This window comes from Alligator sinensis, unplaced genomic scaffold (genome assembly GCF_000455745.1).
Source record: "Alligator sinensis unplaced genomic scaffold, ASM45574v1 scaffold863_2, whole genome shotgun sequence".
NCBI lineage: Eukaryota > Metazoa > Chordata > Crocodylia > Alligatoridae > Alligator > Alligator sinensis.
Window position 1 is genome coordinate 700,534 of NW_005842780.1, and position 17,492 is coordinate 718,025.

General features: G+C 44.5%; 1 protein-coding gene across 4 annotated transcripts in view; it reads left to right on the top strand.

Annotated features, from left to right (window-relative positions):
- Positions 1-646: 646 nt before the first annotated feature.
- Positions 647-17,492, top strand: part of PASK (PAS domain containing serine/threonine kinase) — a 33,150-nt gene continuing 16,304 nt past the window's right edge. For 2 of the 4 annotated variants that reach the window (XM_006034886.3, XM_025216993.1), the window contains exons 1-9: positions 658-799; positions 1,837-2,045; positions 4,628-4,860; positions 6,307-6,477; positions 9,249-9,389; positions 10,038-10,172; positions 10,517-10,810; positions 11,212-11,365; positions 15,616-15,763. In XM_006034886.3, the coding sequence (XP_006034948.1) occupies positions 1,874-2,045; positions 4,628-4,860; positions 6,307-6,477; positions 9,249-9,389; positions 10,038-10,172; positions 10,517-10,810; positions 11,212-11,365; positions 15,616-15,763 (1,448 nt within the window). In that variant the 5' untranslated portion in view covers positions 658-799; positions 1,837-1,873. Of the gene's footprint in view, positions 800-1,836; positions 2,046-4,627; positions 4,861-6,306; positions 6,478-9,248; positions 9,390-10,037; positions 10,173-10,516; positions 10,811-11,211; positions 11,366-15,615; positions 15,764-17,492 lie in introns of all 4 variants that reach the window. The other 2 variants (XM_006034887.3, XM_025216992.1) reach the window with 2 other exon arrangements.

The window sequence follows — 17,492 nt, forward strand, 5'->3', positions numbered from 1 at the left end:
TTCCCTAATTGTGTCAGCCCCTCCCCTGCGCTGTGCTCGCTCCGTGCCCGCCTTCCTGCCACCGTGCCAAAGCTCTGACTTGATCCTGGCTCCAGAGTTGCCTCAGTACAAGATACCACCTTAACACGTCCTTGCCCCTCGCATGAGCTTCCCCAAGCAGGGGCTGACTTCCTCCGGTGCTATGAAGGGCATGCAGGACGTGGAGTTTTCAACTAGAAAGCAGTGGTCGAAAAAAATGAAGGGGCAGGAGGGAAACAAAGCAGCTACCCCGCTGAGGGACTCAGCAAGGGCTCCGCCTAGCGAGTCCAAGGGAATGGGGTAAGACTCCGCAGCAGGCTCTGTTCTGACTGCCCCTAACACAACCCAGTCACACGCATAGCACCATACACTGAGCGTCGCACGCAGGAAGAGCGCTACTAAACCCCGCTGGAGCCATTTTGCCCCCTCCCGCGCCCCCTAGGCAGAGGCGACCGCGTCCCTAGCAACCCCGCGCGCGGGGATTTGGCCCATGGAGAAGCCGTTTGGGCCGCGCGCCCCGGAGGCCGATTGGCTGCTATGGCTGTCAATCCCAACCGTCCCCTCGGGTTCCGCCCTCCGGATTGGACGGAGCGATGAGCGCGGCCCGCCCCTTTCCCGGCGCGGCAAGCGTTGCTGCCCGGACTGAGGGAGTCGGCGGCGCCGCTGCTGGTTCGTGCCACTGAGACGCCTTGTTCAGCCCCGTGTCTCCGGGCTGCGGGGCACGGAGTTGCTCCCGGCCTCTTGCGGCTTGTGGGGTCGGGGGAGCGGCGGCGCCGGGTTGGTGAGGCCGTAACTGGCGCAAGACGGCTCGCGGGTCCCTGCGAGGGGGCGGACAGGGCAGGGAGCGGACGGCAGAGCGGCGGATGGGTCAGGGAGCAGAAGGCAGCGCCGCCCTGATAACAGGCAGGGAGACGAGGGCAGGGCAGAGCTGCCCATCCCGCTGGGGGCAGCTGCGCAGGCAGGGAGCGCAAGGCAAGAAGAGCAGCCCACGAGGCAGGGGAAGGGGGTGGAGTGGCACCTAGGGTGTGGGGCTACCTTGTGTCCCCCTCTGTTGTAGGACACTTTTACTTTGCCTCCCTGGGAATTCCTATGTAGCTCATCAGAAACATGTAGTGAAGGTTAGGCTTAAGGAAGAGCCTGTCACTAGTACAGCCTTTTTCTGTGTTTGAAAATGACCCTAGCAATGAGAAGCAGGGCTGGCTGAGGGCACATTCCTTCTTCAGAAGTAACTTGGAAAAGCCAGGTGGGCGTTAAGAACAGAGATCAAAGGCTCATACAGCCATGGAAAAACTTGGCCTTCATAGATTCATAGACATCAGGGCTGGAAGGGACTTCACAAGATCATCGGATCCAGCCCCCTGCCCAAAGGGCGAGCAGGCAGTCAGCTGGGGTCAAGTGATCCCAGCAGGATAGGCATCCAAGTGTTTCTTAAAGGAATCCAGAGTAGGTGCCTGCCCCCTCTGGGGAGTCTATTCCAGGCCCTGGGGACTCAGACAGTAAAGAAGTTTTTCCTTATGCCCAGCCTAAAATGGTCTTCCAAGAGTTTGTGACTGTTGGTCCTAGTCTTCCTAAGGGGTGCCCTGGTGGTGGTGGTGTTTTATTTGCCTCGTGGTGTTTGTGGGTAAAATAAGTGAGGTCATTTAGACACCCCGGGGCCTTTTGAAAACTGGACATAAATGATAAAAAGCTTCAGAAAACGTTACCCAAGGCCTTGTGTCACTCCTCATTGTGGCTAGATCTGAGGCACACTGAAAAGGTGCCCTTATGCTTTGGATTACAACTTGTAAATCTGACTGAACTCTTCTGTATTTTCTTCAGAGATGGTGGATCCCTAGGGTGACGTGACAGTTTGAATATGGCAGTCATGGAACACAGCTGTGGTGAACAGGGGCTAGCATGTTCTTCACCGGGGTTATCCCTCCGAGGACTAAATGACTCTGATGAGCTGAGCAAATCCTATCCTTGGACCAACAAGAGCAGGAAAAGCCGGCTTTCTAAACTTTGCCGGAGTAAAGCATCTTTGTCTGGTGATTATCCCACAGTATTCTGTCAATGTGAACTTGTTAACTGAAGAGATGTGCATGCTTTAAAATGTCTGTAAGGTTTGCCTTATATATCAGAAATGACAGAATTAATGAAGTAACTGGCAGGGGGAGGAAGGAAAGGGGAGAAGATTATGTTGGTACTAGGGGAATCGAGAAGGGAGGGAATTGAACTTGGAATGTATTCATGGGCTGGGTGTGTCTGTTACATACTAGTCACAGACAGTATAACTGTATAGATCAGGGGTCCTCAACCCCTGGCCTGTAAGCCAAATCTACCTCTCGGAGCTATGGCTCCCCACAGGTCAGAAAATTTAGTTGCAGGGAGCAGTGTCAATTAATACTGCCACTGCACCCGTACTGCCAAAATACTGAGCCCCACGCAGTCAATCAGGCCTGGCTCAGGCTCTTGCCATGTGGCTGGATGGGGCCCAGGCTGGCCTTGCACTCCACAGTTAGATTGGGCCCTGGCTGGTTGTTCTATCCCTCTCCCCCACGTGGCTGGATCAGGGCCAGGTTGCCCCCCGACCCCATGCAGCATGGGGCAGATGGAGCTGGGCTGCCCATTAGGGCTGTGCAAAGCTTTGGGTGCTGATTCGGCTCAGAGGAGATTTGGTCCGATTCGGTGGCTGAATCTCTGAATCCAAATCGAATCGGGACCAATTAAAAGGTCCAAATCGATTTGAAGCTCTCTGAATTGATTCAGAAAAGATTCGGAGAGCTTTGGTGATTTGGGCAGTCCCGGCTGGCTGCAGCAGGGAGCTGGACCCTGACTCCATGCTGACAAGTAGGCGGCGAGGGAGGGAAGGCTGGAGGAGGGGGAGGGGACCATGGGGGGACCCGTGCCAGGCCACATTCCCTGACTGCTTCCCAGTCCCTCAGAGCGCCCCCCAACCCCCACCCGCTCTCCCAGCCCCCCCAGTGGCTGCCCTGCCCAGGCCCATCCCCCCCCCCTCTCCCAGTCCAGCAATGGCTGCTTCACCCACCCCAGCTCCCGGCTCTTGTTAAAAAAAAAGCCCTGACTCAGCGGGTGCTGCCAGGCAGGGGGTGATCCCCACTGCCCCCCACTGCCCCATGCTGCATGGGGGAGCTCTGCCACAAGCTCCCCCCCCACCCCTTGGTCCACCCCAGCTCCCGGCCCTTTAAAAAACCCCCAAAACTCTGGACTTACTAGCTGCTGCAGCAGCCTTGGGGCTTCTGGGGGCTCATGGAAAATCCCCCCCATGCAGCGCAGGGCGGCAGGGATCGACCCCCAGCTGGGCAGGAGCTGGTGAGTATGGGGCTTTTTTTTTTTTTTTTAAAGGGCCGGGAGCTGGGGCAGGCAGGGCAGCCATAGCAGGGCTGGGAGAGCAGTCGCGGGTCCAGGGGCTCATTGCAGAGTCCCACCATGGGGCAAAAGGCAGTGGTGGGCAGCGGGGATCACCCCTCGCTGGGCAGGAACCAGTGAGTGGGGGCTTTTATTTTTCAAAGAGCCAGGGCTGGGAGAGTGGGCAGGGGATGGGGCCTATGTGACTCAGAAATTCTGCTGATTTGACAGCAGCCGAATCTCCAAATCAGATTTGTCCGAATCAATTCAGGACAGTGATTTGAATCACTGAATCAAATTACTGTCCCCCAAATCGGCTGAATCCGAAGCGAATACTAGCCACTTCATACAGGCCTACTGCCCATCCATGTCCCTACATGCCTGGATCAGCTTGGGCTGCCTTCCCCTCTGCAGCTGAAATGGGGCCCGGCCATTCCTGCCTACCCTGCTGGGATGGGGCTGAGCCATTGCTGCTCAGCTGAATTGGGGCAGGGCCCCTTCTGCCCCATGCTCCAGATTAGGCCCATCATCTGGGTCTGGCCCACAGATGGATTTAGTACTGCCCATCTGGCCTGTGGGATGAAAAGTTTGGGCATAACTGGTATAGATACCATCAGACTGCCCCAATTGTGACCTCTTTGCAATGCTGCCTATTCCTGAAAGCTGCTTCTTTTTTCAGGAGTGAAATGGTGAGGCTTCACGGTTGATGCTCTGCTGCTTCTTGAAGTACCACAGTTTACAGGCAGTGCTGCTGAGACTTTTGGCACAGTCGGTTGGCAAGATGTGCACTTTCACATAGTTATGAGAACTGAGGACTAGGGTAGCATTTCAATCACAGATCTGCTTTAGTTATGAACAGTTAATTAACTGACTTCTGACTAAACAAATATTTAAAATAACTGCAGTTTAGATTATTAAAACAACAGAAATTTTTTTGCATTTCACTTGGTTTGGGCTAAAGGCAAGCAGAATTATGTTACTGGTTATCATGCAAAAGCACAATTTTTTCAGTCTTTGGGTTATAGCCACTGGAATACTTACTACATCCAATCCAAGCAATTGTATGAGTTAGCAGTGTTTTCATTATTATTAATGTCATTATGAATAGTTTAAGATCCTTCCTTAGCCTCAAAATTTATGTTTTGATGTTTAACTATTTGAAGATTATTTCAGCTGATGCTTAATCTTTCTCTGAACATTCTCTCTCATGTAAATGCTCCATTTGCAGATTTCTGTAGCTGATTCTCTTTCCTTGTCATAGGGAATGGGTGGAGTTCTTATTGTTTGTCTTCACTGGCTGCTCACAACATTAGTACCAGCAAACTTAGTAACTCTTGGGTTCAGCTGGAATCAGACTCCCTGTCCAGTTCATTTAGTAGCACTTCTTATTCCTTCTTGAATGCCCTGACCATAGAGGAGTCTGCCCAGTCCTTCCTGACTGCTGTACGCAACCCAAACAAAGCTATATTCACTGTGGATATCAGAACAACAGAGGTACCTATTTGTATCTATTAGTACTAACTTAAAATAAACTTTGTATAATTCTGTTATGCCATATAGTGTTGTGTTAGATAGACTCAAAACTTGTATTATTTTTACTTGTACTGCTAAGGGAACTTGAGGTCATTCTTTTATTTAAATTCTTGAGATTATCATCCTACAACCACTAACTATCCATTGATCTCAACTGTTTTCTATAATTGGTGAAATATACACAGAGATGACCCGAGCAGGGTGCAGGGCACAGGGCAAATCAGCCTGTGTGGGGCCCCACCCCTGTACGTGAGGAAGCCTGTGGCAGATTCAGTGGTGATCAGGAGGTGGTGCCAAGTGGCTGGACCAGATTTAGCAGCGGAGGGGCGGGAGGGGAATGCCAAGCAGCCAGATGTGAACATAGTGGCAGTGTGGAGTCGCTGTGGCCTCTCCGCCTGGCTCCGGGGGCCCCCCCAAAGAGCAGGGCCTGGGGCAGTCGCCCCAATTCGCGCCCCCCCAGCGACTGCTCTGAATATACAAGACAAAAAGCAAACAACAAGTATCTTAAACGTTTCCCGAGTAGGATAGGGAGGAGTAACAACAATTGTTAAGAAAAGTTTTATTCTTAAAAGGGTTTTTTGTTTGTTTGTTTGTTTGTTTTAAATGTATTAATGCTATGCAACTTTAATCTTACTGTAGTGCATATCAATGACTGACAGTTCAGGCTTTCCCCAAACAGAAAGATGGAGGCCCAATATTTAATCCTCTATTTAGATCTGTAAACTAGCTGTAAGAAGTACAGGGATTGTGTCGCTATTGTACCTTTTTGGGTCTAGGTCAGCCCATCTTATGCCATAGATAATTACTTATTTAAAACTACCAAGTCAGAATTCACAACTGAAGTAGATGGAAGCTGAACTGAAGAGTGAAGTGTGGCTTGATACAGCTTGTAAAGAAGGATCCTTTCTCTATGCTAACATGACCTACTTTATTGCTCTGATTCATTTCAAGTAATTGCTGTTCAGTTAAAAGAGTTAGCTAATTGGACTTTAGAAGCCGTGAAGTGAAAGTATTGGATGGTATTAAGGCACTTCTGCTGCTTTTAGATTTCTGAAACTATAGTTCTACTCAGGTTTTGCTTATAATCCTTACTTTATAGCTTTATTCCACTTGATATACTTATTTCAACAAGACAAGCAGCATAGGGGTGTATGTAATATGTAAGTAAAGACAAAGGCTAATGAGAGGAATGTCTCTGTTCCTCGTCAGAGAGCAGATTTAGGTAGATATAAAAATTCTAGGAATACTATGAAGTAAGGAAATAAAACATGTAACAGGATTCATAAAGAAGAGGACTTATAAGGTTACTTCCCCTCTCAATGGCAGTTGAAATTCATGAGCTACTAAAGCAACAACCCAGTAGAAGAATTACAGACAGACTCCTGACTATTTTTTCTTCTCTTTTAGATTTGGGTTGCCAATGACAAAGCCTGCAAGCTCCTTGGGTATAGTAGTCATGAGCTGATTGGCCAGAGGTTGTCCCACTTGATATCAAAATCCAGTAAGGGTGTAGTAGAGACCCTGGGAGAGGAGTACTTGGAGGCCGATGGATGTGCAGCTGGGGTTTCTGGGACAGTGGTATGTGAGATGCTCAAACAGATATTCCTGTACATAAGTATACTTGTACAGTTATTCCAGTTGAAATCTTCAGTATACTTTGATACATCTTTCTGGGTTATATTTGATTCCCTTAATACTTGTGACAGTGAAGAAGAGGGTTTATTTTTTTTAACTTTGACTGACTTCTTGCTTATATGGGTTTGAATAATGTATACATGTTTCTTGGGAGGCACCTGCAAGACTCTTCCTTGTACTGATATGTACAGTAAGGATGACTGTGACCACGTGAATTCATAATGGATGTTAGGTAAAGAATGAATGCAAATTGCTTAACATGGAACCATTTTTTTTGCTAAAGCAAGATTCCCCAGGACCTGTCTTAACTATCTTTAAAGAAAAAATTCCATTCTTTTGTAGCCATGATGGTCCAGGAATTATGTGAGATGCAAAGATTTCTTAGGGTGATATCTTTTATTGGACCAACTACATAGTTGGGATAGAGGTAGAGAAGCTTTCAAATCCAAGATATTCAAAGTTAGACAAGAATACTTATCTAACTGTCCCTACTATTTAGTTGGTCTTATGAAATATATCACCCTAGGAAATCCTTGCCTTGTGCATAATTCCTAGACCGTCACGACTACAACATCACTCTAACACTACCATTCTTTTAAATGGCATTCCATGAATTATAAGGTTGTCAAATTTGGTCAATACTATGAAAGATCCATGACTGAACACTTCTGTGAAAGTAAAAGAAGAGTTGATATTTTGCCTGCAAGGAAATATAGTTCCAAGGAGGTATAACTTGCTATTTAAGAAAAAAATGCCCCAAAATACTTGTTCCTGGTATTGTCAGCTGCGCTTGTGTGAAAACAACACACCTGCCCCAATCACTGCTGCACTATGCATCTGTACCCATCCCTCACTGCACTTCATGTCCACACAGGCACTCCACCTGATCACTGCTGCACCATGCACCTGTGGTCCCAGGCTCACTCTCAGCTTTCCCAGCAGTGCTGCACTCACTGCCCTGTCCCACCCCTTGGGGTGGGGGCAGGCAGCAGAAGCTGAAGAAGGGAGGAGGACCTTGAAGACTGATGGCTGTTGCAGCTGGAGCAGTAGGGAGAGGGGTCATTGGGCAGGAGCCCGGGGGCTGCAGCTTAAGACTTTGTGGGTTACAAGGAGTCCAGGAGCTGCGAATTGAACAGCCCTGCTCTGAAGAAAGATGAACTTCTATCTATTTTTCCCTGCTGGCGTTTTTTTTATCTGAAGAGATTTGTAGCACTTCAGAGCTTTAGCTTCCTCTGCCTTGCAACAAATTTGGGAAGAAAAGTTAAGGTTTGATTAGACCAGGCCCTGGACAAAAATTAAACATCCGGCAGAGATACTAACTCTAAACTGCTGCAATTTCAAGTACTTTATAGACTTGCTGTTACGGAGTCATGGCATAATGTATAAACTCATTCTTTCAAGGGAATGTAAAATGGTAAATGGCCTGACGTGGATGGTACAGATAACAGAGGAAAGAATTCTCTTGTTCAGGAAGAACCTTCTACATCAGCAAAACATGAAAGTAGCATTTTTGCTGCTGAAAACAATACAGTTTTCTTAAAGGTGGAATCTGCACTAATACCATTGATTTGTCTTGTTTCAAAGGTCTGGTAGTTGTTCTGGATTTGGCAACTGCCTATGACCCTCACAAGGTAACCTCTCATACATTTTGCTAGATGGGACTTTAAGTGGAATGACACTGTTACTAATGACATTCCAGGAAACTTTTCAGCTGAGGTTGAAGGAAATAACAGGCTGTATACAGCCAGCCCCCTATATGTTAATGCTATTTTTTTTTTTCAGCAAAGCAAAGGTACTGTTTCTTTATGAGGTTTTGTGTTAATTGGGGATGCCACATATGAAGTTTAGAAGTCAAAGCTGTTTGATTGATTTAAGCATAAAGAAGTCTTAATGTTACACACTCTTTTCAGATTTGGAAAACCTAAACAGGATTTTTGTTGGGAGAATGAGAAGAGTGGGGGTGTCAAGGGAGAATTCAACAGAGCTGTAACGTTGGAGAGAGATGTATAGATCTATAGTGCCTTCATGCATGTTTATACAGTAAAAGGAAAGCTGGGAAATGGGCTGGTACACATGCATTGGACAAATTCTTGGTTGCAGACTGCAGCTTAGGAATAGGATATATGAAGGAGTTGTTTTGGTCTCTTATGATCCTGGGCTTTTATGTACTGGCTCAGGTTTCTGGTGTAACTTAGAAAATAACTTAATTTTTCCAGGGCCCAAGGATGAGTAAGTGGGGAAGGAAGGGAAATGTTAGCAAGACTGCCTCAGTTTCCTGTGCTTTGTTCACATTGTAGGTACACCCAAAGAGAGAGCTTGCTTTGGCACTTTCAGGTTTCAGTGCCCTACAATAAGTTTGGGAGCACTGTTGCTTCAAGACTGTTGCATTTGTCTCACTCCTAGTTCATCTATGATTCAATGACTCAGCTTTGCATTCTTGTGATCCTGGCCAGAACTATTTATAAAAGTCCTTCTAATACAATGAGAGGTTCTCATTTAACTATTCTATTTTTAATGAATGCAAGGGGATTTGCCAACAAGAAATGAGACTTTTTGACTTTGCCCAGTTCAGAAACATTAGATGTCCAACAAAAAGTATTTTTAAAACACTGGGAGGGGCAGAGGTCATAAATCAAAATTCATATCTGAAAGCTGACAGGTAAGGGCGAGGCATGGAGTTATGCTGCATCCAATGCTGGTCCTGTTGTTTCTAGGTGGATGTTATAGACTGTAGGAATGAAAAGATCCCTGTCTCAGTCTGGATGAGAAGAATGAGAAGCAAGGATAATCAATGCTGCATGGTTGTGCTGGAACCAGTGGAAAGACTCTCTGCCTCTGTTTCCTTCAGAAGCAATGTGAGTGTTCTGGTCTGTTAGTCACAAAATGAGATGGCAATTTGGCACAAGAGCAAGTGATAAGGTCTTAAAAGCTTCAGTAAACAGCTAGGTAGTCCTGATCTGAAAGTTGGGTGTAGCACTGGCTGGAGCTGGATAGTATGAGTAGACCCTGTGCAGGTTTCTCCCACATAACTTTACCAATTCATCTCATTCTTGACATTCTAAGCTAAACATGTTGGAATGTACAACTTCTTCTTAAAGGATGTCTTGGGCTAGAATAGTTAGAGTACTGCAAAGGGTTTAACAAATATCCTGAACCTCTTGGGTGATTTTGCTGGGGAAAATTATAGAAGGAATCTCACTCTTTGCCCTCCCTGGTGCGGCCCGTGCACACCTCCCTTACCCCCCCCCCCCCCCCCCCCCCCCCACACACACACACACACTTTACCACATGAGGATTTGAGGTGCAGGCAATGGATTCTGTGCATGACAATGGCCTTTCTTCATGCCACATCTGTATACCGACTCCAGGGCTGTCTTTGGCTTTCTGTCTCTATAGGCACTTTTTTATAAGCATTGATAGCATCAGAAACTGCTTTCTGGGAACAGGGTTGACTGTGGTTAAAACATTACAATTACAATATGCATATGCACTTTCTTCCTAAGGGAGAGATTACATCATGTGACCTTCTTTTTACTCATCTCCATGGTTACACATCATTGAAAGAAGTAGTTGGGCTCTACATAACAGATCTGATTCCCTCTGTGCAAATCCCTCCTCCTGGCAAGAAAATTCCAAAGGTACAGTACAGGCTAACAGCAAAGCTATGTCCTATTCTTCACACTGGTGACTTAGAGCCTCCACTTCTCTTTGGATTTACTTTGATTTGGTTTTACCAGTTGTGAAACAAATGCAGCCTTTGATGACAGATTTATCACTTGATAATAGGTTTGCAGCCACTCCAGATGGGATTTTTGGCTATTGTTCAGGCATTTCCTAGTTAGGAATTGAACTAAGGCCCCTGACCTTCATTTTAGGGTCTTTTGGTAAAAAAAGTGTGTGGGGGACATTGGGTTTGGTCCTTTTCTCTGAAATGCTTTTGTGTGCATAGTTTGAACTGCTATATGTATATGTGTATCTCTAGAATCTCAAGATCCAGAGATCTGTAGGCCGAGCCAGAGAGGGCACAATGTTTCCCCTCAGTTTAAAGCTGAAAGCTACCTTTCCTGATGAGGACAAAGCCCCAGAGCTAAAGGATGGAATCCTACAAGAGGGCAACACAGGACCTTCCAAGGACTATTCTTACTCTGCTACAGTCTGGGTTTTCACCACCATCAGTGGGCTTATCCTGCTCCAACCAGATGGTACCATCCATGGCATCAACAGCAATTTTGCTTTAATGCTGTTTGGTTATGAGAAAAAAGAGCTGCTGGGAAAGGTGAGGCTCTAATTTTAAACTTCTCTACCTCCCCATCCTCAAATGATTGGTGTACATCAGAAAGTCTATCAAAGTTGTAAAGTCTCTTTGATGTTGAGTCTGTCTGTCAGCAAAATAATTAGTTCCTCTTGTTCAGTAAGAACTTAGGATGGAATGTGCCCAAGTTAATTTGTCATAAAATCTCAGCCCTCTGATGGAAGGAATTTTGGATACTGCAGACTGCATTTTCTTGTTCACAGTTGTTGATGTGGTTAATGTTTGTCTGACCTTCCACAAAGATGAGGCTGGGTTGCTTTCTTCACCTTGTTCCTTCTTCCCCTTCCCTGCACCCAGTCATGGGTACCAGCTCTCCTCTAGGAAACAGGCAGTCTAAGCTCAGAATGTTGGATTTTGTATTTTAGAACATCACATTCCTGATCCCTGGTTTCTATAACAACATGGGGAAACCTGATGACCACCATCTGCCCCTGCCCTCTCTTGATGACTGCACAGAGACAGAAAATGGAAGTATCTCTGGAGATTTTAAAGGAGACTGCCCAGCAGACAGCAATGAAGGTAAAATTACTAGAAAGGCAAGTGGTGTGTCTCAGAAAATGGTCATCTCTTCTGTGAAAGGTGTAGATTTCTATCTAGCTGAAAGTATACTTTTGAAATAATCAGTAACAACATAGTTGGAAATTTGTACTTCCTCTGCATTCCTAATGACAAGAAACAAAGAACCTGTCAACTCAAAAATGACTACACCATAAATAAGTAATACTTTGAATTTATATAGCACCTTTTTCAATGTCTCAGATCTTTCAAACACAGCATTACTGTAGAGTTCTGCATACCTATGGTATTAACATTTTTAAAATCCCTAATATTTTGTACCTTAGTTTTAATTGAGTAGCCAATATTCAGTAGCCTATGTTGCTGGGTTGTTTTTGTTCACAGAGGTTGAGTTTTTGGGTTTTTTTGGTTCAATACTATGTATTTAGAAAATGTAACTAAAGTGTTAGTGCTCTGAGCACAGGAGGAACCAAAGGAGGCAGTTCTTTGCTCAGTTTCCATGCCTACCTTTTCAGACAACACTCCCTGGAAGAACCGTGTACACTCTCTTTCTTTCTCAGGTATTTAACAGAGTCTTGCTACTACTATCTTCCTTTTTCTTGCTTTTCTCACTCTGAAAAGCACATCCATCTTTTAAACAATGTACCAGCCTTTGGATTTTGGTTCACTCTTAATTCTCTCAGAGTGAGTACTTGCTTAGTATTCCTGTATGGATAGTGATGTCAGCAGTGGCTTTCTATTTCACCTCTCTTATGCCAAAAAGGAAATTAATTTTACTTCTCTTCATCCAGAGTGAAGGATGACTAACATACTTAGCAGAGATCTGTTATTACTACAGAGCCAAGGCACACTTGCTGATTGCTTCCAAAACCTTCCAGCATGACATTATAAAAATATTCCAGTTGTTAAACCAAGCTACAAGAAAACAATAGATCAAAATACTTTAAATGTGACAAGATAACTGGCAATTGATAGCAGGTTCCCACCTTGGGGATCACTGCTCTGATCTGAAAGCCAGGGAAGAACAAAGAACTTACTGCACTCCTGTGAGATCTACTCCATTTGTTCACTGTTGCTGTTAACATCTTGATTTAGCAAAAGATATTTTGGATGGTTAATTTTGGTCCTTAACATAACCATTTAAAGTAATTGTAAGCTGCTGCCCAGCAGTTTTTTAGTTCGTTGCTTTTTCATGTGTTTGTTCCGGTGTAGTATCTGGAGAACTGAGCTTCTTCTGTGCTTCTGGGAAATAGATGGGCAGTGGCAGTCTCTACTGAGATCATGCCCAGATAGAAAGATTGGCTTGTACTTCTGAAAACTGTTTCAGAAATTTGTGTTCAGTACGCTCAGATAGTCCTTCGAACAAACACAGACCTGCTGACACTGGAGGTATCTTGCTTATAACTTTTTTTTTCTCCTTTTAACAAGCTCTTATAAGCTTGGAATGCTGGATGCTTTATTTTGAGGGAGCCATATTGAACTAAAAAACTGTGTGGCTGGCTTTAGTTACCAGGTCATTGCTTATCACAACCCTTCTATAAAATGCCTTCCTAAAAGTACCCAGTTCAAGTAAGACCATGTACTTTTCAGTGGTGTGTCTTGCCATCCAGCACAGTGTTTTTTGTTTATCATCTTATTTTGAACTTTTCCTGTCTTAATAGCTGGTCTCTGGCATCAAGTCTTCAGGTGTGGGTGAGGATCAGTATTTAAATAGTACTGTCAGCATCTGTTAACGACATAATTCATGGGTTTCCTTTTGGAATCAAATCCATGGCTTCCAATCTGTATAGGTTCTATCAGTACAGTAGATTCAAATTGTAAATTAGCACTGTTTAGGTTAGCATTTGTTTGATAGAATTTTGGATAAGGTTTTATGAAGGCTTTTATTATAACTCCTGGCTTAAGCTCAACACTTTTCAGTGTTCTCCTGTTGGGTGGGTTTCTTCCATGCTGGGCCTGGAATGTATTTTAAGGAAAATTTGAGCATAATTCAGTTCTTGTGGAAAACCCAACTTCACATATGTGCGCATCTTGTAGAGATCAGCAGTAACTTGGAAAATAGGCTAGATAAGTCTTAAACTCAAACTGTTTCAGAAGGCTCTTTCCTACAAGAAAATCCATCTCGATTAGCATTCCTTTGTAATAATTCAAGAAAGGATTTGGATTTCTTATATTGCAAAAGATAGAGCTTCCTATTGTAGCATGAGTCTGTGCCAAGACACTTTCTGGCAGCTGAACATTAAGGCTAACTTCTCTTCAGGAGGGATTCCGCTGGAGGTGCTGGAATCATGCCACAAGAGAGCTTGGCTCTAAAGCCATGAGTTCGGAGAAGTGAGGTGAGAGTAATGGACTATCATAAAATACATGAAGCAAGTGGTAGCTAGATCAAGACTTGAGTAAATGTTTCACTTTTCCATTAGGTTTTGGATCTACGATACTGTTCTGACACTAGGAATAGAGCATTCCTTTTGATTTTTGTGCTTAGAACCAAGTCATCTTCAAAAAAAAAAAAAAAGAAAAAGTCTTCAGGTGTAGAGATGCTTCCTCATTGAAGCACTGATTTATCTTTTACTACGTTGATTCTTGGGGAACAGTTTTGGAACTTAGTCTTAGCTTATTCACATTATGTCTTTATTCTGTAGCTGCATTCAGCATAGTTTATCTGTAATATTATAATTTGTGTTTGCTTTATCTTGCCTCTTCACTCTTGCACTCTCTTCATGTCCCCATAATGGGGTTCTAGTTCTCCTCTTGCTGTGTCTTTTCTCAGCTGCTTACCCTTTCCTAGGGTTGGGTGTTTGACCAGTGAAATAAAGTTTGGTCAACTGACCAGTTAAATACTGGTCAAAAATTGTAAAAAATTGTCAGTTGTTCCAAATAAGACACAGAAAAAGCACAACTTTTCCATTAAGAAATGTGTCAAAAACAATAAAAAAATAATATTTCTGTCAAGAAAATTGCAAAAAATATAGTTTGCTTTTATAAAATTGCTATAATCTTTGACCAGTCAAAAATATGCAGTCAATTGACAATATTTGACCGGTCAATTGGCTGGATTGCCAGCTGTGCCCTTTGCTCTCCTGTGTGTGATCACAAGAGCAACTTTGAAATTTTTTTCTCCAGTTCAAACTCCAAACTTACTCCAATATTAAAACTCATGTATTTGCCCTAGGATTTCCCTAGGCCTCTGAGCAGTGGCTCATGTTTTAGTTTTAAATAGCAGTCCCACTTTATTTGTTTCTCTACTGTATACGTGATAAGCAGGGATCCTGGTTTTCCGTTTCCCATGGAAAAACAGAAAACCACAGATTTCCCCTTTTTATCAGAGAAAATGCAGATTTCTCCTTTTAGCAGAGAAACCTGTGGATTCCCTGCTTTTGCAAACAGCTTTGCAGGCTGGTTGAGCTCCAGCCTACAAGAGCTGTTTGCAAACAGGGCAGGAAACCCCCCACCCTGCCCAGAGGGAGAAGGGGAAGGGTGGGGCCTGAGGCTCTCAATCAGCCACAGCTCTGCTCAGCTCAGTTCAGCTTCACTCTTCGCTCCTGGAGCCTGAGGTAAGTGGGGCTTGCAGGGAGTTGGGGGCTCTTCTGGCAGGGCTAGGGGGTTGCAGGTCATGGCTGTGGGGCACCAGCAGGGGTGGAGGGGCCATGAGCTGGCTCCGCCCCTACCTGAGCAGGTGGAGCAGTGTGGGAGCCGGCTCCGTGCTGCTCCTGCTGCACCTGCCTGCTGTTGGGGGCAGGGAGCCCCATAGTCCCTGGCCCTATAGCCCTGGCAGCTGGGGGCCCTCTCCAGCAGGGCCAGGGGGCAGGGGCTGTGGGTGGGGGAAGAGGCACGAGTAGGGCAGGGGGGCTGTTGTGGGGGCAATGAAAGGTACCAGCAGGGTTGGGATGGCTTTGGGGGCGAGTGAGGGGCACCAGCAGGGCTGTGGGAGGCATTTGGGACAAGTGAGGGGCACCAGCAGGGCTAGGGGGAGGCTGCAGGGGGCTTTTAATTTTAATAACAGATTTTAGGGTTTTTATCAGAGAATTTGTGATTTTTTTTTTTTTTTATCAGAGAAAACCAGGGTCCCTGGTGATAAGGGAGCACTTTGCTATGCTGGGAGTGTACAGAATTGTGGTCTGCTTTGTTGCCATGGTCAAGTCCATTGAGTAACCTATCAAGTATGGGACAAAGACAGCAGGGCAACTCCTAGGTTTTTAATTTAGTATGGATTAAAGACTAAATCAAGATTGTTTTGTAATTTACTGGTACAGATGCAGTCCTGCTGCAAGAGGAGGAACCAAAGCTAGCAGAAAGTCAGGGAGAAGACTTCTTTCCAAGGGCAGAGACCCAGCTACAGAGTGGGAGTCACCTGGCATCTACTGTCTCATCCCATGCAGTAGCATCCACAACTTTTAATGGGTAGATATTAAACACACACTGTCAATTCTTCTAAAAAAAACAAACAAACCCCAACCAGTTAGCAGCAATTGCAAAAAATAATGGTTTCCATTATTTGTAAAGCTTCAGTGGGTGAGCAGATGGAGCATGAACATTCATTTTCTAGAGCTCAGGCCCTATCTGAAAGGCAAGTAAAGACTTTTGCCTAATTTCATTTCTTACTTAGTCCTACCCACACTAAGACTGTTCAGTTATCAAACTCCCAACTCTGACACACAAAGGTCACTTTCTTCCAGCTCAGGAGAGAGAAATAGACACTAAACCAGGAACAGAGGTAAGGAAGTGCTCTCACACAGTTTCATTTGTATTGTTTTTTAACATTATTTGGCCCCTTGTCCAGCCAGTGTTGGAAATCAATTTAAATGGAACCAAATTTTAATGGCAGCTATTTCCTTTTGAAGGCTACTGTACACAGGATAAAAGTTTTGGCTCATCTAGTTAATAGCCTGCCTTGTAGAATTCTGTAATTCTTTTAGTAAGGCAGCCTATCTGTCATGCTGCATCTCTTACAGCTCTTCCCTTTCTTTGCTCCCCTGTAGCACAAAGGCATTCTACATAAGGACTTGGTTGTCACATTCAGTTTAAGTAGAAAATGGAAGCTTCTTGTATCTGGCCATATTGTACCTCATTCAATGCTTCCCCTGAATTAAAAATTGTAAACTTAGAAAAGCAGCAATAATCTGATAAACAACCATTTCATTATGACACTGGCCTCTGTCGTGGAAACACACGCAGCATACTTTTGGGTCAGGTCAGCAGAAGCTTTTATTTAAAAGAAACTACAGCTGTAGGGGGGATTCCAAAGTGACATGGATTTCCCAAGCACTTGGAAGGGGTCCCCCCCAAGAGCAAAATCAGGAGGCTTATATACTTTTTAACAGTTGCTTACAACTCACGTGATCATATAGTGAAATTAGCATGAAAAGCGGCTATAATATTACTTTATTATTTCTTTGCTGTAATCAGGATGGGAACTAATGGGGGAGGCGAGGTTAGTTCACAAACCTCCTTCTTGCACCTGGAAATCAGATTTGTACATACTTTTTTGCTATCTTCAAGGCCGCGGTGAGCGAAGCAGTTGCAGAGGAGTTACAAAGAACAAACACTTTTTCTTATCTGTTCTACTATACAGAGCCAGCAATTTTCCACAAAGCGGTTATGTCATCTTATAACTAAAATAATCAAAGTTTAAGGCACATATTTTTTCTGATTCCACACCTCTTATCCTGACTATATGGTCTCCTTTTTCCTTTGTTCCCTTGTCTGCATCCATTTATTTTCTCTTGTCTTATATCCACAGTGTGTGCTCTCTGAATCAAGGACAGTTGCTTTATTTTGTATATTTATGCAGTGCCTGGCACTTCGGGTTGCTGATCAATTACTAGTGTTCCTAGGTGCTGCAGCAATAGTAATACTATTAGATAAAATTAAACCTGAGAACTTAAGTAGTCAGAAATAAGTGAATTAGAGAGAAGTTATGTCATCCCCCTAGGCTGCAGCTTATTTTCATTTCATTGCGGAAAGTTCTTTCTTGTTTTAGACCTGTTTCTTAGGGCTCTACTGGAACTACATTTAATGTCCAGTCCCATCTGCTGCTCTACTACATTAAAATTTTCAACTTGCCACAAGGTGCAAAGTTAGCACCAAAAGTGTGTTTAATTTTTTTGTTTGAGTCTTAAAAAGGACAAAT